At 40.4% G+C, this 23,432-nt stretch overlaps 1 protein-coding gene across 6 annotated transcripts in view; it reads right to left on the bottom strand.

Annotated features, from left to right (window-relative positions):
- ATE1 (arginyltransferase 1) overlaps positions 1 to 23,432 on the bottom strand; it is a 75,111-nt gene that overhangs the window by 50,706 nt on the left and 973 nt on the right. Inside the window, exons 1-8 of one of the 6 annotated variants that reach the window (XR_014157007.1) lie at positions 22,167 to 22,380; positions 20,286 to 20,349; positions 18,561 to 18,623; positions 17,910 to 18,013; positions 17,431 to 17,682; positions 15,256 to 15,479; positions 12,341 to 12,469; positions 9,271 to 9,399 (exon numbers count right to left, since the gene is read on the bottom strand). Coding sequence is in view for 5 of the 6 variants with exons in the window: in XM_081863738.1 (XP_081719864.1) it covers positions 9,271 to 9,399; positions 12,341 to 12,469; positions 15,256 to 15,479; positions 17,431 to 17,682; positions 17,910 to 18,013; positions 18,561 to 18,623; positions 20,286 to 20,349; positions 22,167 to 22,275 (1,074 nt within the window). In the remaining variant the exon portion in view is untranslated. Of the gene's footprint in view, positions 1 to 9,270; positions 9,400 to 12,340; positions 12,470 to 15,255; positions 15,480 to 17,430; positions 17,683 to 17,909; positions 18,014 to 18,560; positions 18,624 to 20,285; positions 20,350 to 22,166; positions 22,381 to 23,432 lie in introns of those variants that run through there. The other 5 variants (XM_081863738.1, XM_081863734.1, XM_081863735.1 and 2 more) reach the window with 5 other exon arrangements.

Raw genomic sequence — 23,432 nt, 5'->3', positions numbered from 1 at the left:
GAAAGACATAATGTATTGCTGACAACCACTTGAAAGCTCTTTTTAAAAATGAGAAAAGCCTGGAGCTTTCAGTTTATACTGGAGGAACCACAAATAACTCTGAGCACACCTGCAAAAGAGCAGCACACAAAGATGGTAGCTGAATGACATTTTGAGCAACGATTCAAAAGAAAGAGGAATATACAATTTGTAAGAGGGTCCAGTATCTGAACATCACTTGGAAAAGTCCTGCTTTACAAGACTTTAATTTGATTTCACACCTACAGCAAATTTAGACAAAGAGGTTGGTTTTAAATCATTGAGCCCCCCCCCTACAGTTTAGCAAGCATCCTTATATATTAGTGCCTTATAAATCATTCAACACATATTAATGATGGCAGACATTTATTTTGCTTGTTAACAAGAGTGTGGGTGGGGACTAGGAACATCATAGGGAATAAAGCGTACGGGTTGGTTAACACTTTCATACATGCACACACAAATACACATGTTCTTCCCTGCAACCTTTCCTCTCAGGATTCTCCCACCCTCCCGTCAGTTTGGATGAAGGGGAAAAAATCAAGCAGTAGGGGGAACGGGAACCATTTGTGTGTCTCTCCCCCCCCCCCGCCATCAATTCTCCTCTACAAACATTTCACAGCCCCATGCTGATATTACAAGGAAAACATGGTTTTGATATTCTTACCCTACCCTTTTTGCCTTGTCATGGATAGTACTAATCTCATTCTATGGGACCACCATCAACATTCAGAAATCTTCAGAAAATTGAAATGTTGAAAAATAGTATTTGTATACACTAAACCATTCATACCACAGGATAACCCAAAGAATGTCTGCTTGTGCTAAAACCCCAAATCAAAAATATATTTTCCTCCTGTGTCTACTACACACTATGGGTTGGATCTAGACTCTAATACTTTGAGGAGATCCAATGAAATCTTTGGGACGGTAGTCATCCCGAAGTCAATTCATATAAATGGGTCTACATCTGGTATGACTAGGTTGGGATCCAACCTTAGGGCCTGGTTTAAACAATATGCTGCCCAAAAGTTTGGGTCTCTTGAACTGATTGATTTATATGCAAATAAAGGTGTTTTTTGTAAACCGCTTTGAGTTTTGTTTCTACAGTCAAGCGGTATATAAATTTTACAAAATTAAAAAATGATAAACCTTGTTTATTGCTCACTATCAGTTGCTACTGAAGAGTTTGCATTTCTTGAAACCATTGAGTAAAGCAGGCATTAAGAACATAATAGCCATAAATTGCTAGGGTAGCATATGCCTTTATGCCAATATTAAAAATGTATTTATATAGCAATGTTTTTATTCTATGTGCTCTGGTCCATAAATGCTTATGTCACAATTTGTTAACATGCCACCAGATGCTGTTTTAACTTGTCCATAAAACTTGTGCCAACTGGAAAGCCATGAAGTACAGTTGACTATTTCATCAAAAGAAAGCAACATGGTTAAATACACCACCACCATGCAATTTAGATTCAAATGAATCAAGAACTAAAAATAAGGGTAATATGGATTCCTTCCCTAGCACTATCTAATTTTGGTTTTGGTATTGTTCTTGCTGCAGTATGCCTGAAGCTGAAGGCAAGATCTAATTAACCTCCAAATGGATGGTAAATATTTAGACAAGCCCTTTGACAATCAAAAAGGAGCCTTCCATAAGCCTAAGCCCTTGTCAAAGACAAGGGAACAGTGTGGAGTCTATTGTTAGGCCTTTCGGAGTCATTCACAACCAAGGTGTTCAAAAGACTGGGTAATCTGGAGATTTAGGATTGAGGCATGGGAAAATTGTTGGTTTCATTATTCTAATTATACCTCTGAATTTGAGAGTTATAATGTAGTTTCCAAAGATCTATTCATATTTGAGAAAGAGGCTGATTGCTAAGCATCTGCATTACTTTGCTTTTATGCAGACCTCAGTAATTCCTTAATTAAAAGATCTGGCACCAGAGGAAGACATAGTTGACATTGGAAAGACTTTCAAGAATTTGAATTCTAGCTTTTTGTTGGTCAGCAAATGCCAAAACATTTTCTAAATATTTGCTGACTTTCCAGAGATTGTTCTGCAACATTTTACTTCAAATACCTAAAGTTAACTTAGAATACATGAATGTCATGAGTTGTAGCCATTGCTGAGCAAAAACATTTAGCACCTTTGATTGGATCAAACTTCCATGTATCAGAATAGGAGTAGGGAAACACTTTCGGTCACGTTCTCTTCTGGGCAACCAGTCAGATTTGGGTACATGATGTATGCCACTTATGGCAAATGAAGCCATTTCAGAATGGGGCAAAAATTCCTATTCAAGAAGCATCACTTTCTCTGAGACCCAGTTGAATCACACACTGTGCTCTAGTGTATCAATAAGTAAGCAAAAGAAGTGAAGATGCAGATTTCTTCCAAATATTTATATTTCAAGCTGGAAAGGGATTGTGGGCAAAGGCAAAATATTGTTTTTTAAACAGATCAGCTACTAGCCACAATGGTTATGCTCTACCTCCACTGTCACAGGCAGTATGCCTCTGAATACCAGTTGATGGGAATCACAAATGCTGCACTCAAGTCCTGCTTGCAGGCTGCCCATCTGGCTGGCCACTGTGAGAACAGGAGACTAGATCATGGATAGGCAAACTAAGGCAAACAAAGGCCCGGGGGCCGGATCCGGCCCAATATACTTCTAATTCTGGCCTGCGGACATTCCGGGAATCAGTGTGTTTTTACATGAGTAGGATGTGTGCTTTTATTGAAAATGCATCTCTGGGTTATTTGTGCGGCATAGGAATTTGTTCATTTCGAGCGCGCCCCATACAGTCCAGCCCCCCAAGGTCTGAGGGACAGTGGACCACCCCTGATGAAAAAGTTTGCTGACCCCCTGGACTAGATGATCCTTGGGCCTGATCCAGTATGAACTGTAGCACATCATGTATTGAACCACCTGTTAGTCATACATGATTAGACCTACTGAGGTTAATGGAGATGACTAACTTAATAATAAGTTAATAAGAGCGGCTAACAACAGTAAAATGATAAAACATTCTAAAATCATTTCATTATAAAATTAATTCAAAACAGATTAATGGCAACCATTGGGCTAGAGTTCTGTGAGGATTGCCAAAGGAGGGAGTCAGGCTGTGCCCTGGCCAAAGGCCTGGCGGAACAGCTCTGTCTTGCAGGCCCTGCGGAAAGATGTCAAGTCCCACAGGGCCCTAGTCTCTTGTGACAGAGCGTTCCACCAGATCAGAGCCACAACCGAAAAAGCTCTGGCTCTGGTTGAGGCCAGCCTAATCTCTGTGGCCTGGGTCCTCCAAGATGTTTTTGTCTGAAGACCATAAGTTCCTCTGTGGGGCATACCAGGAGAGGCGGTCCACTAGGTACGAGGGCCATTCATTCATATGGGTGTACTTCGAGCATAACTTGTTTAGATACAAACCCATGTTCTTTACCTTCCACGTGCTTCGGCCTCCATGTTGTCATTTTGGGGAGGCACTGCAGCTCCCCCCCCTTCAGTAACATTATTGCATGCAGCTTTTTAGACAGTGAATATTTTGTAGGTCTTTAAATAAATTTTCTTCCAAAACAAATATTTTACTAAGCCTAAGGTAAGAAGGTAGTCCAGCTTTGCAGTGGAAACTGAGCAACACACTGTTTCTTTCCTATAAACTTGTCATTATAAAATATGCCAAATGTAGTGGAGTAGAATGCTTGCTTCAGTAAGGCTAAACAGCAATAAAATTGTTAACTATGGCTATTTGAGAGAACTACTGTCAGACTTATGATCATGTATGGAAATGTTTTCTAACTGGTGTAATTGCCACTTGGTTTGTTTTGGTTACCCTGCAGATGTAAACCGTTTCTTCAGAATACCATAAAGGGATTTAATTGCCAAACATGAGTTTTAACAAAAAGAGCATTATGGAAACTGCGTACGGCAGCCTCAAAATAGCAACCCTGTTATCAAAGGCAGTAATAGAACATGGAAATATATTTTTTAAATTTAAACTTCTTAATCAGATATAAACTTGTTAGTACTAGTAGTGGCATAACTTTAGTCCTGAGAATCTGACATTAAAGACTTCTAAGAAAAATAGCACCAAAGTACTATATAATAAAGGAAGTGTAATCCATGTGCACACACTTGGTATTCCTGATACTGTGTTAAGGAAGAAGAGACACAAAATTAGTTAAGTAATTGTAATGGAATTGCTGCTAGCAGTTGAACATTAAAATTTAAAAAATTACAGAGACCTCTTTATCAGGTAGAAGGAAGATGCTTACGTAAACAAAGTGCTTACTTCTCGATAAATTTGAGTTACCTGACATAATAAAGGCAGATTTTAAGATGCAGACCATCCAATCTGCTGTATGTGTATGTTAATTTAAATTCCAGCACTTTTTATTTAGCCCCCTGAATTTTAATTCCAAGGCACAAGCCATGGCAAGTTTCCACTGAGGGGTTGCTGTTTCCTACTGAAAAAGAAATGGGCAGTATGCAGATGAGAAAAGACGCTGGTGTTGTCTTCCTCAGGAAAACCCTGCACATATCGTTTTGCTTGACGGCTACACTTTATAAGATCCACAGACAGCTTGTGTGTTGCAACATTATGACTTGAAGACACGCTGTGCTAGTGGTGCAAGCTGCTGTCAATATAAACACTATCAAATTTGAAAAGCAAATTAAAACGTTATTTTTAATAGGTAAGGGTCTGTTACTACCAATGCAGATCAACCATTCAGAGGGCTTCAGCATTTACTATGGAGTGATATTCCCTTTCTGCTATGGAACCAGTTTCAGAGACAGACATTTGTAGGGAGCAGAAGACTATTTAAAATCTCTTTCAACTTAAAAAGCACCAAACACCATGTAGTTACACTGATGTCCTTGCAACAGTGGGTGGTAATTCAGAGGAATTTCCATTCCATTAAGGCACCACAGCAAGGACTAACAGCCTGTTTAACTGTCAGGAACTCTGTATGTTGTCAGAATCGTTTTTCATAAGAGAGTGGGCAATATAAAACTGCATGTTCATATCCACTCAACTTTCAAACTCTAGTTCCTAGATCAATGAAAGGAAAAACTACAAAGGTTGTGACTTAATATAAAAATCATTAAAACATGTATGCATTGTGTAAGAAAGTAGGGAAGGTGTTTTGGATGCCTGACAGAACAGCTGCTGCAAAACTCTGGAAGATAAACACAAATGTGATCTGGTTTGTCACACACACTCTACAAATTGTACACATGAGCTCCTAAATCCATTCCCACAAAAGGTCTGTGGAATTCATGAAAGTCTCTGAGCAATGTCTCTAAAACATACTATTACTTATGCATTAAACTGACCCTGCCTTCATGAGATTTATGCATTTAAGTTAGGTATATTATATCAATTCCCTCAGATAACTACATTTAGATGCTTGAAGAAGTTTTTGTCCAGGTTTTTGGGATTCAGAGTCTCAGAGCAACCAGTGTTTATATTCTTCTTTCTAAAAGTCCAAAGATTAAGGCACTTCCACCCATTTGCTAGAAGTTTATTTGAAACCAATTTCTTTTCATACTGCTTCAAAGCTCCTGCATCGTGTGCTCCTGTCATACATCCTACATATCAAAACCTCATATGATCATAGTCATAGAATTGTAAATAATGCAGAAATCTTTTACCCAAAATGGGGTTCAAACCCATAACCCTGAGATCAAGAGTCTTATGCTCTACTAACTGAGCTATTGCTAGGTAGGTTGCACCCCTTGAAATACCATAAGTAGAGTCTGTTGGATGGTCTAATCTTCACTTAGTTGCTTGCAATCAGTTCTGTTATTCAGTGCCTTTTGCCATTTGTGCCTCTACATTTGTTTATTTTCATGGTGCAATTCCTTTATTATAACTGTTTGCAATGAAGTACATCTTCATGGGGTACATTGCAAAAGGAAGACTGCACAGGATTGCAGCCTCAACATTTAATTATTGCTATGTGCATGCAAAATACAAGACTGCTTTGTATCTCACTTTCTACAGGTAGATATTTAGCTTAATATGCCTTATTTGATGTTTTTTGGAGGGGGAACAGAATACGGCATACAAAATATTACAAAGTGGTACCCTGTTTGCAAGCATCTTTCCATTTTAGGAAATAAGCACCAAGACTGATTCCTAATTGTTTAATTTGATCTATATGAAAACTAAATGCTGGGGGGAAATGAAAAGATAAAGCCTCTTTCCTAATAAGTACAAGAGTTAGCAACTTCTGTCAAGTAAGGCAAATGTGGAAGTCAAATATCAACTAAAAGTGGCTGGAGATCTCAGGCTACATGCTCAACCACTGAATAATCCATTCCCTGCAACATAAAGGTATCCAGAAAGGTGTGTTAACAAACAACACAATTGTTTACTTGAACATCAGATGAAAATGTTAAAACATTTACATTTGGAGTCAGTTACAGCTATATCCTAGTCTAGATACTGAAATATTCTGTGCAAACTTGTTTCCTAAGATTTAGTAGTCCTTTTCCAAGGGCTAACCTGTAATACTATGAAGGCAATAAATTAAGGGTGCAAGCCTTGGTATCTACTTTCCTAGGAAGAAATGCTGCTGAACACAGTGTGACTTTTTTCAAACCCTGACAGATATGCTCTATTCATCAGGCAGGCTTTTGGGGAGACAATTTAACAGCATATTAAAAATGAAAATGAATGTTAACTGTTTATGAACCTATCACTAGCCAGAGAACTTCTTATTTAATAAAAATAATTCTCATGGCATATTTTCTAATCTGGCACTTGATATTAACAAGTATCCCAGATGTTGATCTACATGAATTGCATAGTTCCTAATGTATTTGTGAACCAAACCTAGGTAACTTACACATATGTAATGTTAACAACATGTTTATATCTCATCATTTTAGCAGCAAACAGTCTTTTTTAAAAGTAAGTTTTAAAAAGGAACTGAAGACACCTACATGTCTAGTTTTGCTCACAGAAAGTGGCTTTATAAATACTGTATGTTTTTCCTACCCAGGGATGGGGGAGAGGGAGGGTTCACCTTATAAACTATTAAACTAAAGGCAGACCCAAAGTCAACTGGGAAGGCGATTTACCATTGTGTAACAGTTCTTTTGAAGTTGTTATGACATTCTACAATCCTAATAAACATAATAATATCATTTCAAAATAAGCTATTTAGAAGTAGGCAGTGCATATTTAATTTGAAAAAAAATAGATGCCTAAATCATATTTTCCAAGGTAATAGCCATTTTATAAAGCAGGATGAAGATAGCCTCAGCACTTTTTCTTTCTAAAATGTTGCATAATTATTATTTTTCATGTACTTGTTGCTCCAGCTCTTCAGCCAGTGAGGCTCCCAGATCAGCTTACGTTGCATATTAAAAGAAATCAGAATTACAATAAAAACAATCATAAAACAAGACAATAAACAGAAAAGCAGATTAAAAATCCAGCATTACAACAAATATATAGATATATATATGAGAAAACTGAGCAAATAAAATAGCTTTATATGAAGTAATTCCATATATCCAACAGGCACCATTTAAAATCGACTCACTCAGTAAGTCTCCAATCACACCTAATTCGTACAGGTTTTACTGAAACCAAGATTTCCTTTGATCTCAGTCCAAACTGAACATGACAACTGTGGTGTCCTACTGGTGTAGGAAGAGAAGGGAGGAGGTTTGATTTTATCAGCAAAAGAGCTCCATGGGCAAGGGGTTACACTGATTACATATGCCTGGCTTAGTCCACCCCCGCAGCTTCTTATTAATATGCCAGGATCAAAACTCACATTTTGATCCTGGCTTGTTTCAACAAATCCAATCCTGGTAAAAAGAAGCAGCAGTAGACATGAAGCACATGGGGCTGGCAAAGAATAAACAGAGTGCTCTTTTCATCCTTTACCAGCCTTCTTGTTCACCTGGAGGGAATTCCATGCACTTGCCTGCATGGAATTCCTAGTAACCGATGTTGGCCAGGTAAGTGGTGAAATAAGAGACTGACTTAATACTGGAAGTGGAAGGTTTCAATTGTCTCCTGTCGGAATACTTGAGTAAAAGCTAGCATCGGCTCCACACATAGAGCTAAACCATGGTTTACTGTTACATCAAAAATGGGCAACTGCTGACCTTTAAACACTTGCAATATGCCCAACATTCTACACTTAAATTCTTCAAGATGCAGACTGCAAGCAAGTTAATTTTCAATATTACAACAATACAAGAAAATGAGGCAATGTATAGAATCAAAAGGAGTGGCGAAAACAAGAGATTAGAGACTGCAGTAAATGTATTTTGAACTGTAGCCATAACTGATGTTAAGCTTTCAAAAAACAAAACACACACACACACAGAAGTTATGACACCTGGCTATATAGTTTCTGTAAAACTTTAAACTTTCCATTAAGCTGTGATGTTGAAATGGCCCAGATTTCTTGTACTGATAATTCCAATTGTCGTCAATCCTAAATTGATCATAACATTTAGTTTCAAATGTCTGGAAAACAGGAGGCTTTTCGTTTTAGCCATGAGTTTAGTTTTCTAAATCAAACACTAATCTTATGTCTGTTACTAACATAACACTGACTGATCTCTAGTGTCTTTTTTGACTTGCACGTTCCAATCTGACCCCTTCCTCTTCTCTTCCACTCAAATCCCTTCCCCTACCACTTTTAGTACTATACATGGCTAGCATTCCATCTGAAATGACATTAATGTTAGTCATTAAACCACATTTTTAAACCCACTTCAAACTCTGGTTTAAAGCTAACCATGGCTAGTGTTAACTGCAATTCAGGTGTAATGCTAACCATGGTTAGTCATGGAAAAGGATATGAAGGACTTCAAGCCAAAGAGAAGATGATGGGGGAGAAATTGAGCACATGAACCAAAGAGATTGAAGAATAGGGAGAAGCATGCAAACCGGAAGGGTACACCATGACAGAACAGGAAATATTACACTTACACTATACCTGGGCCGAGCATACTTATTTCAGAGCAAATCCCATTGGTGATACTGGGATTTACTTCCAAATAACTGGATTAGGAGAACAGTAGAAAGCTTATTCCAACCGATTCAGGACACAGATAAAATACTGAGTACATAAGAACGCTACTGCTGGAAGGCACATCCAAATCCTAATTCCCCCACCACATTCACAGATCTGATGGAAAGTCAATTCAATATCCTGTTATTCACACCACCAATGATAATAAGGACAAAAAAAGTGCATGCATTTAACTGTACCTGATACTCGTTACATTCAAAAGGAGAGTCCTTGTGTATGGCCATCTGATACTTGGCAAATAAAGCAGCAGACTGGGTGAAAGATGATTTGAACTGCGGGTCCTCTAAAGAAACAGGTACTAACCTCACCTTCAGAGCAAGGGAAAACAAAGGTACTTTGTTGGCATTTGTCCAAATGCTTCTGAAGGTAAGGCTAGTATGCTATCTCCTCAAATCCATTTCAAAGCCTCTTCCTAGGAGACATACAAGGAAGCCCAGCAACCGCAGAAATGTATTACTAAGATTTGAAGCAATGGTGGCATTCTAAGTGCTAGGCTGGTTCTGCACTCCAGGAACAGGAAGAGCTCGTTTGCATACCAGCTGAAAACAGTAATACTCAGAGCCACTTAATATTCTATGCCAATTATCTCTCCATGCAAAATAGATAATGTAATCAAAATTCCAGGTAAGTCAAGAAGGATTTGACTGTCTCATGTTCTAGAAGGAGGTGAATTCTAAGATTTCTCAATAAGATCAATAATGGAAGGCAAGCTTGCCACCTACAACCAGTATTTCGCTGCATCCTGGAGTTGACATATATTTTCTAGAGTGTACTCTCAGTTCAGGCAAAGCAGTGATGTTAAACCAAAGGCCTGGTCAATGCTTCAAGTGAACTGGCTCTGTAGTTAAGGTTTACTCATTACCGGTCTAGTGAGAATAGATCTAGATTATCAGTTCTCAATTAGAGTTTGTAAACCTGAGGGCTATACACAATTCTCATCCAAAAACCTTTCCCACCACTCCAAATATCTTAATCATGCATTGTAAATAGCAGAACTAATACCTCAACAGAGCTGCAGAATATGAACATCTTCCAAGTTCTGGCCTTCACTGGGGTACTCAGCCTCCCTCCCACCCAAATGGAAGTCATACAGAAGAAACCTGCTTCCTGACTTCTACATTAATCCACATACTTGTCACTAGATTATGTTTTAGGCACTAGTGACCTAGGTTTTTGCACCTCTGGACTTCGTCACTCTATGTGTTTGGTCAATCACAGCCAACATAAAGGCCAGTTCTGAATACAGTGGTACCTCGCAAGACGAAAAACGCGCAAGACGAAAGAGTTTTCCGTTTTTTGAGTCGTTCCGCAAGACGAATTTCCCTATGGGCTTGCTTCGCAAGATGAAACATCTTGCGAGTTCTTGCGAGTTTGTTTCCTTTTTCTTAAAGCCGCTAAGCCGTTAATAGCCGTTAATAGCCGCTAAGCCGCTAATAGCCGTGCTTCGCAAGACGAAAAAACCGCAAGATGAAGAGACTCGCGGAATGGATTAATTTCGTCTTGCGAGGCACCACTGTACACACAATCCCAAAGGAATTATCCATAAAGTATGATCTACTCTGCAAACTAAATTCCCTACCATCTACCACAATCCATTATAGTAGACGCTGCCCACCACAATTTACATAGGCTGGAATCCAAATTTAGCCTTCCACAAACAGAAGGGCTCCTTCTGTCCAGAGATGACTACTGATCCAGCAGATTCTCTCTATTCCCTGGCCCCACTGTTCCAGAGGATCCTACCAGTCCTCCAGAACGGTTTTTCAGGCACCACAAGGGGGAATTGGTTAATGTTGCCCCCCCCCCAACTTCTACCAGCAGGAATATCCCCAGTGGCGCTCCACTCAGAGGATACACCCTCCAGCAGCAGCTAAGTCAGGACCCAAGACTGTTTATCAATGATTACACAAAGTACAGTCATACCTCGGGATAAATATGCTTCAGGTTGAGTGCTTTCGGGTTGCGTTCCGCAGCGACCCAGAAGTAATCGAGCCCGTTATTTCCGGGTTTCGCCACTCGCGCATGCACAGACGGTCAAAATGATGTCATGCGAATGCGCGGAAGTGGCGAAACACGACCTGTGCACGCGCAGACACGCTGTCATGTCTTACGTTCTGTTCAGGATGCGAACAGGGATCCAGAACGGATCCCGTTCACATCCCAAGGTACCACTGTACATTTTGAATGGAGAAGGATGCCTTTATCCAACTGATGCTTATCAGGAAACACTAACACTTTCTAAAACCATTCCACCACACACACACACACACACACACACGCTAAAATGACCACTATTTGTGACTTATTTCCATTGCTGAATTCAGATATTTTGCCAAAGAAAGCAGACAGAACAGTGTGAACAAAGTGAGTTGGGAATTGTCAGGAGAGAGAAGAAGCAGCCTACATTAAGGAAAAGGAATTGCCAAAGGATAGATGAGGGTATGAGAGCAAACTGCAGTATGGACAGGGGCATCAACAACACATTGAAGCAAAAGAAATAATGGGTACTGATCAAAGAGGAACCATATCCTAGATACCACATGTCTTCTTGCCTGAATGAAACTAGGGGCCTTTTCAGAATTTCACAGTACCTTGCAAAGGTTGGTATGTTAGGGGCAGAAGAGAATGAAGATGGAAAATAAAAAGTAAAGATTTAGTCAAAGAGTTGAACAGGTGTAAGGAAACCATTTCATCCTACACACACACTCTTCCAATACCTTGTTCTCCTTCCCCATCCAATATGTGACATACTTTATGGATAGGACCTCAGCATAAATTAAACCCAAGGTTAACTGTGCCCTAATTTTTTTTTTTTTTCATAAAATTTATACACCACTTGATTGTTTTGACTTTTTTATTTTAAAAAAAAGCCTTCAAAGCTATTTACAAATATTTGTGAAACACATTCAAGCCCTGTAGGATCGCCCATTAAATAGGCTTGAAAAACTTTCAAAATCTAGCTACCCTACTGTTTGGGGAATTTAAAGTGTATTTCACTAGTTCACCTGCTCCTCTTTATGCACCATCTCCAATGTCAATGGACACCCCATTATTGCTTCTCCTTTTGCTTGAAAATGTCTTTAATTATTTGTGGCACTCATGAGATATGCAAAACCTCCTTGTACTTCCAGGATTTAAGTTTTGTTTAATTTTTTTTTCTTTTTTGAAGTTTCTATGGTTATTAATTATTTTAAAGGAACAGCTTCCAAATGTCTCAGAATAGACCAAAGCAACATGCTTGTGTCTGACCTGGCTGGCGGTTGGTTTATCAGGTGGGTCCTTGTGAATAACCATCTGGTAACGTTTATAGACCTGGTAAGACTCCTGAAAGGTGGCTTTGAACAGGGAACTTGGTGGAGATGATTGCACCAGCCTCACCTTCCAAAGAAAGATATTCATTATTGGAATAATAGCCATTCAAAAGCTGGGAAGAATACAAACAGTTAGAAACTAACTATAGTTAAATCAACATTTACACAATGAAATCAACAATACTTTTAAACAACCATTTCCCCCTGAGGCCAATGTTACTTTCTGCTCCACTACACCTTTTTTTTTTTTTAAGAAATGAAAAGATTATTTTCCATGTAACCATTTAAGTTTAGTTTCCAGTCATTGTTCTGTAAACACTGTGCACTTTACTCAATAGTTTACAAAGTCTAATACAAAATCAATTTTGAGTGAATCATGCAGTTGTATAATTAGGATTATTCAAACGTAAATACATATATTCTATACATGTTGTAAGAACAAAAACAAGTTGCTACTCAAGTTCACATCCACCCTTAAATTGAAGGGGGTCATTTTTCTTCCTGCAATTTTCCTATCAGTCTTTGCTGTTGGCTATCTACTATCACCTATGCACTATTTTGAGATGCCAGAACACTGATGATATTTCTTTTAACACAACTGAATAATTTAAATCTCCCTTAAATCCTATTAGCACAACTTCATGTTAACACATACTATACTAGCAGTTCAATCCTAAGCATGTTTAACTCAGAAGTCTCAAGGAGTTCAATGGGACTTAGTTCTTAGTAAGGGTGTTTAGGATTACTGTTTCAGCCTCCCCTTTCACTATATGCCACAGAACCCCAGAATATCAGCATTATCAAAAGGAAAACAGACTTAGCACACATAAATGTATGCTTTAAAATGTGCTATTAGTGGAACTATACCCATTTTTCCTAAGAAAAAATAAACAAACATGCCAGAACGAGGCATGAGAAGTAAGCCAAGAACAAATACTGGTTGCCACTCATGGTTTGGAGGGAAATAAATAATAGATTGCATTTGGACAATGTGACAAACGAGACCCTGACTTGTTTCACCTGTGGTATGGCAAGAATGGGGAAGAAGCACTGCAAAAAAACTTTTCAGCAACATGCACCAGCAAGTTACTCACTAGCATCAAACCATAGTTTGTTTTAAGCCATAGTTTAATGTGATACATGACCTGGGCCAACGTATGCCTCAAGTTCACTATTTTTTTCTGCTAAAGCTAATGTATCAAATTTTTGATCCAATTCTCATTAAGAAAAAACTATTTCCCTTACACCTTGGCTATGAGTCATGTCTTGCAAGAGACCAAGCAAATACCCTGTCATGGCTAGGTGCTACACTGAACAGAATCTGACCTGGTGTGGCAATCGCAAATGAACAGAGCAAGTGGAGTCAGAGGTCATGTTAATGCTAGGCAGTAATCAAGGAGCCAAAGTCAAATGTCCTTCCAGGGTCAGAGACAAGCTAAAACAGAAGCAAGGGTGGGTCAAAACACAGGAGGCAAGCACATGACATGCAAATGGTTTTTGACAGCAGGGTGACAAAGGGAAAGTTACAAGATGGAAAAATATAAGATCAGGGACAGAATCAGGGATGAGGCAATTTAAGTGCCCAGAAGGGAGGGAACTATACTCAGCCAGGGTGTGCTTTTGACCATCTAGAGCAGGCACCCCCAAACTCGACCCTCCAGGTGTTTTGGGACTACAATTCCCATCATCCCTGACCACTGGTCCTGTTAACTAGGGATGATGGGAGTTGTAGTCCCAAAGAGGGCCGAGTTTGGGGATGCCTGATCTAGAGCAAAGGTTCCCAGCTGAAAAAAGCCCTGCCACCATGCACCATCACCTCCTTCTGTTGCTTGCCTACTCTCTACCTGCATGAGGCCCCTTGCTGTGGGGAAGGGCTGCAACCAGCAACAGCAGGTGGGACCCCCTCTCCCTTACTTGCCAGGCTTTGGGAAGTGGCTCTTAATATCCAGTAGCCAGTGACAAACTCTGTGGCCCACCGGATGAGAGCTACTGATCTAGAGGTTTGCAGCCTCAACCCCCGAGACAGAAAATCCAGCTGAACAGTGGTGACAGGCATCCTCTCTCTCCCCTCCACCAATTTTGAAGGAGATGAAGGGGCTGCTTGGAAAGACTGGTTCACAGTAGCAAGGCCTAGTTTCCTAGGGACCAAGCACTGCTCTCCCAGGAGCTGTTTGGTGCCCAGGGAAGTGGTGGCCAAGAGGATAAAGTAATTCTTTGTCAGCTACCTTGTATGTAAGTTTCAGCACATTGCCCAAAACTGGTTAAGAAATTATTCTCACGGGGTGAATAGGTAATAGCCTCCTATGCCATCATATGCATATCTGGAGGAAAATAGGTCCTAAAAAATTCCCAGAAATGCACAAATTATAGTCAGGAGTCTGGTAGTGGAAATTGATAAAAATATTTTGTGAAACAGCATCTTCTTCAGTAATGTAAAAATCTAGCTATTTGTCATTTCTAATTTTTACTTCAAATTAGGGGACTAATTTTATATAACGTTAATATCTAATTACAGTTCCACTAATGTGATTTTTGTTCTGGAAATGTGCTACGCTATTCATTCAGGTGGAACCACAGCACCCTCTTGTGTTTCTGCAAAGAACACATCCACTTAAGTTTTGCACACACTAACATACACACAACAATGTCTTATAAGGCTAAACTGAAAACATCACAGGACTTTTCAAATGCCAGTAATTGACACCAAGGCATGTTATAATGCAACCAATTTTTACAATTAAAAGTAGAACATTTTTCACATCTGACTAATCAAATACCTTCAACATAAGCAGCAGTACAAGAATGACATGATGGCTCTATGTATCACGTCAATCAAAGTGAGTATCTCAGTACCTCTAACTGGTGCACAGGTTCAGTAGGTAAGGAGGCAAAAATGAACTCTTCAATTGATTTGGGCTGATTGGTTTTAGCTTTCGAGCGCTGACCAAGCAAAACCTGAGCCTCAGTTTGCAGCGAAGGATTTTGTGTCTGGTTCTGAAGGGTCTTCTGCAATTTATGTTCCTTCCTTAGTTCCTTTGCTTTACGGCAGGGTGGCTTACTCAAGTCGGCTCCTTTCCCTAGAAAGGCAATGCGTACATACTCAATGGGGAAAGTGTGTGCTGTAGAATAGCTACATTCGTTCACCTGTATACTTTTATGACGACTGGAAGAAAGGCAATGAATACCATAAGCAAAAATGTAATCCTCTTCTGACACTCCAGTTACATTTTATTATTGTGCTTGTATTGGGGAAAATACCAGAGTGATCCCCAGTCTCTCTGTGGGTTTGCCTGGATGCTCCAATCAATACCAAACACCAGTCAGATCAATTAACAGGCATTTATTTAGCACCAGAATGTGATGACCACATGTCGTCCCCTTTGCCAGAGAGGAAAGTGGCCAGCTCAGCTAGGTAAAAGGCACAGCACTATTTACACTTTAAACATTCCTAAACAACAGCTATTCTGCCTAAGTAACTCATATGGCATAGCAATGGCCTTCTCTCCTCTCTCCCTCCCTCTTCCTTGCTTATCTGTTCCAACTACTGTCTACTCAAAATGTATGTACTGCTTGTTTTTTAGTACAGTGGTACCTTGGTTCTTAAACACCTTGGTACTCAAAAGCCTTGGTTCATAAACGCCGAAAGTAAGTGTTCCAGTTTTCAAACATTTTTTGGAAGCCATACGGCCGATGCGGCTATCAGCTACTGTTTCCAGGGCGTCTGCACTAATCAGAAGCTGCGGCTTGGTTTTCAAACATTTTGGAAGTCAAATGGACTTCCAGAACGGATTAAGTGTGGCGCTTTTGTTTTTGCTATTTATTTTGTGTTTTTGTTTTTGAGGCTTTTTCGGTTAATTTGTTTTTGTGACTGTGTGGAACCCAGTTCAGCTACTGATTGATTGATTGATTGATTGCGTGACTGCGGAAATGGATAAAAGCGCCCCATCCAAACAATGGCTATCATCAGTGCAGGTAAGAAAATAATAATAATTTTAATTTTTTATCACCTACAATAGTGTCTTATTTATTTTATAGTACAGTACATTGATTATTGCTTTCATTTTATGGATCAATGGTCTCGTTAGTAAAATTCATGTTAAATTGCTGTTTTAGGGGTTGTTTTTAAAAGTCTGGAATGGATTAATCTGTTTTGCATTACTTTCTATGGGAAAGCACGCCTTGGTTTTGGAACACTTTGGTTTTGGAATAGACTTCCAGAACAGATTAAGTTTGAGAACCAAAGTACCACTGTATATGTCTGCCTTTCCCATAACACTTGTACTCATCACTTTTAAGGTTAAGCAGCACAAATAATTTCCTACTTGTGTATAAAGTTATAATACTGTATTTGTAAGCCACTCATTAGTCTCCTCCCCCGTTTTTTTTGCAAAAGTAACTCAAAGCGGGGCCAACAGTCAAGAAGGTGGTTTCTGCACGTGCATTAGAACCAGCACGAAACAAAACTGAAAAATCTAGAACGCATTCATATTTTTAAAATGCAGGATTAAAACACCCCACCCACTAAAAGAGGCTACTGATAAATTAATTAATTCCTGGTTAAGGGAAAAATGATTTTGATGGGCACCTGAAGACAGGTAATAATGGTGCCAAGTGAGCCACCCTAGAGAGAGCCTTCCACAAGCAGGGAGCCATGACAGAAAAGTCCTGTTCTCATGTCACCAGCCTCCAGACTTCCTGTGGGCACATGAAGAAGGGCCTCAGATGACGATTGCAGTGTCCTGGTCAGCGCATATGGGGAGAGGCAGCCCTTAAAGTACTGGGGTCCTGAGCCACATAAAGCTTTATAAGGTCAAAAGTAGGACTTTGAATTGGGCCCATAAACTAACTGTTAAGCCAGTGCAGTCAGCACAGGATTAGTGTTATATACTCAGGCTGTCTTGATCCAGTGATCAACCTGGCCGCTGAATTCTGAACCATCTGCAATTTCTGGAAATCACACAAGTCAAACAAGGAAGAAAAGAAGGTGCAAAGCTGTCTTGCCATCTTCTTATATTAAAGATTAGTTACCTGGTTTGGGAACTGCCGGACTAACTTTAGCTGATTCCAACGGCTCCCCAGAATTGGCATTAACTTTCTCATGAGACAATTCAATATGTTCTGAGTCTGCTTTCTTCACAGTTATTTCCCCTTCCCCACTCTCCACCTTCTCCAAGTGATCAGGATTGAGGGGTTTTAGTTCAGCCTGACAGCTGCCTGGTTCGTCTTTTAAGAAAAAACTGCAGCCATCAGTATCTTTGGTGTGAGAATCCATAGGCTCCACTGTAAATAGGAAAAAAATTAGGACAAACCATGAGCAAAAGAGAAAGGACAGCTGATAAAAAAACACTATATAACACTAATAATTAAAATTTAAAAGACCGCTACAGCTCTATATAATTTACATGCCATTGACCTATTGATCTAAGTAAAAAAGAAATTTAATTGCACAACAATTTCAACAGCACAAAACCACAACAGTAAGTAATGTTTAAAAGACCGCTTATTACCTTCACTGTCTACTACAGGGATTTCCCCCTTCATTAAGAATTTCAACATCTTCTTTAGAACCTTCTTATGTGATTTGGAAGGCTGGAAATGTAAGGCCCGGCATCTAAAAAAAGAAAAAGGGAATATAGTCAAGGTATCCGCCAAATAATACAGTATATTAAACAAAAATTTGATATGTATGTTATCAATCAGTCATGTAGTCTAGGTTCCATGGAACAGTTTAGGCTTTGTTAACAATACCACATTAATTAGTGGCTAGTGATGCTCTTTCGATATTTCTGTGGATGTTTGGAATTATGACAACATTAACATTTAATCACCTGCATTCACTAAAGTGAGCTGAGAAGTTACATGGAATTAAAGCCCAGCAGAACACACAGTTTCAAAGTCTTGCAGTGTACAAATTACTCTGATATTTTTACATCTCTTTTCAGCAAGGTTCTTTACAACACTACAAGTACAACTAGAAGCATTTTATGCATAGGGTTCCAACCTGCTTGCTCATAATAAACTGTTTACCCTCACAGCAACCTGCTTCATAGCTTAATGACATCACGAGTCACCATTTCCCATTAATATTCACATTAAGCAGATATCTGAATCTGTCTATATGTTGACATTCAAAAAAATATACAGAAGTATTGCCTTACCTTATTGTATATTGAGGACAACATGTACGATTCATAATAGGCTTGTAAATGTACTTCCCACTCCTATAAGTTAAAAAAAAAACAACTTAAAATGTATGTTTAGTTCTTAGAATAGCCATGAATTATAAGGTTTAAATAACTTATTTGTTTAAACCACGATTCCTGGGTCACACATAATGCTAATCTATGCTCACGATTCCCACCCAGCATGGTCAATGGTCAGGGATTATGGGAATTGTAGTCTTGTTAAAGAACAATGCACTAAGCCAGGGTTTGGCATTATGTGCAAACCAATCTGAGACCACTGTATTTAAACTGTCGCTACATATTTATTTAAGAAATGTATACCCCCGTTTCCAAATGCTCTCCGAGGCACATGATCATAACCATCCAAAGCAATTAGCTCGTCTCTTGGTGATGTGCAATGCAGCGGCATTCTGGAGTTATTGCACTATGACTGCTGGCCTTATGGGACTCAGAAGAAATAGGCTGCCCACGCCTGGAAGTCTTCTGCTGAGAAGTACTAGACATATATCTACTAAAGGTGGGAGTCTCCACATAGGCCAGATGGAACATGGGCCCCAGCTCTTCTGGAAAGGTCCACTCAAGTCTAGAGCCCCTCTTTTCAAGAAGGTATTGCTAGTCGATTTCTTGCACCAAGATCTACCAGAATAATGATCACTTTAGGTGACTTAGTTTTAAATGGAACACTTCAAATGGGCTGCTGGTCCTAATAAAAGACTTCTCTTAGAAGGAAGTCAAGTTGTCCCCTATTCACAAATGGAGAACTTTTCTGATAGTATACAAGTTACAGTTGGTTTAGATATTGCAACAAAACAGAAAAAGAGCAGGAAATGAAATGAACTCGCTCATTGCATGGGAGCTCTTGAAGGGCCAAACTGAAATTTATGCTTATTATGAACGAGACCGTAAGGGGGCAGCAGAATTATGCACTGTCTCCTTGCCTTCTCAAGTCTCTCTCCATAGCAAATGCCCTACTTCTTCCTTAATTGCCACTAAAACCTGCTAACCTCTAGGTGCTCAAGGATGTAATCTAACTCCCAGCCAACATGGCCAATGACCAAGGATGGTGGGGGGTTGAGTGTAGCAATATCTAGAGGAACCTAAGCTTACTATGCCTGAACTGAAGGCCACATAGGCACAAAAGTTAAGTAGAGCCTCCAAACCAGGTTAACTAGGGATAAGTGCATTGAAGAGTTAAGAGTCTACACTCTTTCCTCAATAGAAATACAGTGGTACCTCAGGTTAAGAACTTAATTCGTTCTGGAGGTCTGTTCTTAACCTGAAACTGTTCTTAACCTGAAGCACCACTTTAGCTAATGGAGCCTCCCGCTCCCACCGCACCGCTGGAGCACGATTTCTGTTCTCATCCTGAAGCAAAGTTCTTAACCCAAGATAATATTTATGGGTTAGAGGAGTCTGTAACCTGAAGCATATGTAACCCAGAGTACTACTGTAGACACTGCCATATATTTTCTGTGATGAGGAGTGAGAAGCTAAGACTGAAGAAGCACAAGCAGGGCAGCACTTTGCTAACATGACTTGAAAACACTTTCCCTTTCAGTTTCCTCATGGTACAATGTGAAGTTTATGATCTTACATATTTTTACAATAAAATGTGGCAGTTTGAATTCCACAATATGCTCTTTAATATTGAAACACTGGATTCAGTTACACCAAAAGTGCTCAGATGGCATCTCTTACCTTCGCCAACCTCTGTCGATAAGATCTTGGTAATCTTGGACAGTCAGTGAATGAGCCCACATGCCTGAAACACACATCAAACAAGACATGCAGAAGGGGGGAAAATAAAAACTTCAGTTCAAATAATGGGAACAAAGCCAGTTCCTGTGGAAAGCTACTGCTTCCTGTATTTCTTTGCAACACAAAACTTAAAAAAAAAAAAAACCACTGCTGAAATTTTTTAAACACAAAATTAAAACTTTGTGATGAACATTAAAATCCACATTCCTCACAAGTTTTGCTACATCCACCCAACACTTCAACACCCTATATTTAGTCTCTACCCCAATCCCACTGACCAATCTAATTTACTACGCTCCATTAGCTTTTTCCACCATTACTCTCCCCAAGTCAATGCTTAAGGGAAATGGTCCTATCTGCATTAGCAACAGGTTCTCCTTGTCCTCCTTTGACATGTCACATTCACCTCTATCTGCTCCTTCTGTCTCACAGGCATTCAGCAACTCTGCCAAATCTAGCTCTGTGTTTATTCGCCCACCATTTATTCTGTCCCATTGTTCCTTACTGTCCCACCCCTCGCCTCTTTGAAACAAAATCCATTTCTTTCCTCAAAAATATTGAACCTCCTCCTCTACTATCAGTTTTTCATTAGTTCCTGCTCACACTCACAATATTGCTCTTTAACCCAGCAGAGGGCCTATTACTATCTCTGGGTGAGTAGCTGTAGATCAACAAGGATTTGTGACATCCTATTCTTTTAACAACAACATGACTTCCCAACAACATGACTTCCCCTTCCCAATTAGGCAGGCAAAATGAAGAGAGCTTGGAGAACAAATATTTTGTGTAGAGGAGGACTGTGAGCTCAAAAGAAACCCCTGCACAGCTTAGCAGCTGCTAAGAGGCAGTCTGTTTTACACCTGGCTCCAGCCAGCCACTCTCCACAATATGACACATTAGTGAAGCCTGCCTTCTCTGCTTTAACCCTCTCAGCAGTCACATTGCCAGGCCTTTTGTACTGTCCCCGTGGTTCTTCCTAGTTCCGAGAGCCAAACCAAAACACAAAACAGGGAAGGGAGTGGGGAGTAAATAAAGAACCCAGAGAGAGGACAGTAACTAACTACCAACCATTTTTATGAAGAAGGCTTGAGTTCATGAAAATTTACACCCGTGGTTCCCTACGTAGGGCACATTCCCTATGTGGGGGGCAATTTGATTTTTAAGGGGGGCAATTTGAGGATGCCTTTTAGGCTTCCTCCACATGAAGAGTTCACTTTTTTTATAATAAGAATTATATGTCGGGGGGGGGGCAGAATCAGGATTTTAGAGATGCTTAGGTGGGGCATAGCAGAAAAAGAAAAAAGGTTGGGAACCACTGCTTTATACCATTAACACGTTTGGATTTTGGATGCAGGTGTGTGTGTGTGTGTGTGTGTGTGTGTCCCTTCCCAATCCCTGCTGCAATCCTCCAGATTGCACAGCAGTCCCTGGTTTTTCAAGGGAGGCCTGAAAGGGGTAACCCACCCCCTTACCTTATCTCCTTGTGGCAGCCCCTCAGCTACTGCCCTAGAAGGAAGTGGGGTACCCAGAAAGTGGGCTTGTGGGTTTCATTAAGCCCCCCACCCCGCCTCGCTTCTTCACCATAGCTGGGAGGTGGCAGGACCTTAGGTGAACACCAACCCGCCTAGACTTCCAAGGGTCTGCAAGGAAAGTGAATCATTTCGGACCCCCCAAAGCCAAGGCCCAGCTCAGCCCTCGCGCACTTTCCATGCATCTAGCGCTCTGCTCTTATTTCTTTAAAAGGTAGTTTTAAGGAAAGGGAGACACGCGCGCAGCGCCCTCCCTTCCTCTGCTGCTTCTCCCCGCCCTCGGGACCCTAACCGTGGGAGAGGTTGCCGGTGTCGCTCTTGCAGTAGCCGCAGCGGTAGCCGTCGTCTCCGCCCAGGTACTCCACGATACTTGGGGAACTACTCCCCCCCGCCGCCGCCATCTTTGCCGGCCGGCTTAGGGTGCCACAAACCCTTCAGGGGCCCCGGGAAGCAGCGGCAGCAGCGCCGGCGGCCGCCATCTTAGCAAAGGGCAAAAGTTTGGGTGGAGCAGGGAGAGGGCTCCAGTCTCCCTCGCTTTCTGTCGCGACTTCCGGGAGCCCATCGCACAGCTTCGCATCTTCCATGTGCGGGGCCAAAAAAAAGAGGCATCAAAGGTAAATACTGCGTCTTAAAGGGACAGGTTTCTTATTAGTTGCAGCGGGTTTAAGTTTATCGTATCCTCTGCCTTAAAAAAAACCCTTTAGACATAGATATCGTTTCTTTTTCTGGCACGGTTTTGGGTTTTTTTCCTTCTTTAAAACCATCGTGGCAAACAGAAATTCAACAGATGGAGATGAAATGATGGGAGAATCATTCACCTGTTTTGTTCACTTTGCTGCCTGCTATGCAGCCTTTGGAAGGCATTGTAAATTTCCCCAGAAATAGCTCGATACTGTGTCGCTAATGCAGCCAGTGAATTCTCAGTTCTCACAGTTGTGTAGGAGGTATCGTGCATACATCTTGCACACTGTTGGGCATCAATCCCACTGTGTAGAATGAGATTCCCCAGGTAAAGAAACATAGGACGACAGCTTTATTTCCACTTGAAGTCACTCCAGGCATTGGGAAAGTAACATATAAACTATTAAAATAATTACAACATCTGCTCCAGAGCTCCGGGGCCAAGTATACCCTTCCCTTCCGTTTTGTCTAATTGCCTAGCCAATTTTTCCCTGTCCTCATACAATCTGATTAATGAGCAAACTACTGCTTTAAATTATGTCAGTAGGATAAACATTACTGAAGCTGCAGCCCTCTCTACCCACTCAGCGGGACTCACTTTTAAGCAGACTGCTGCCATACTGAGGAGGGAGGACCAGAGTGCTCAGGTTTCCAATTTTTTACGGCTTTCTGACATTTTAAAACGTCGGACGAAACTCATAGACGACAAAACAACTATGCAGGTTCATCGGAAGCAAGTCGCACTGAGCTCAGCCGAGCTTCACTTTCGCACAAGTTTATTTTGGTGTAAATCCCACTGTTTGTGCGGGACTAAACGGTGTGCTCAGTGGGGTTTACCCATTTGCAAGAGCCTTACTTCTGAGCAAACGGGTATTAG

This window comes from Podarcis erhardii (genome assembly GCF_964252035.2).
Source record: "Podarcis erhardii genome assembly, chromosome: 5".
In the NCBI taxonomy this organism is placed as follows: Eukaryota; Metazoa; Chordata; class Lepidosauria; order Squamata; family Lacertidae; genus Podarcis; species Podarcis erhardii.
The sequence above is the reverse complement of the archived record's forward strand: the minus strand, read 5'-3'. Positions and strand labels throughout refer to the sequence as shown.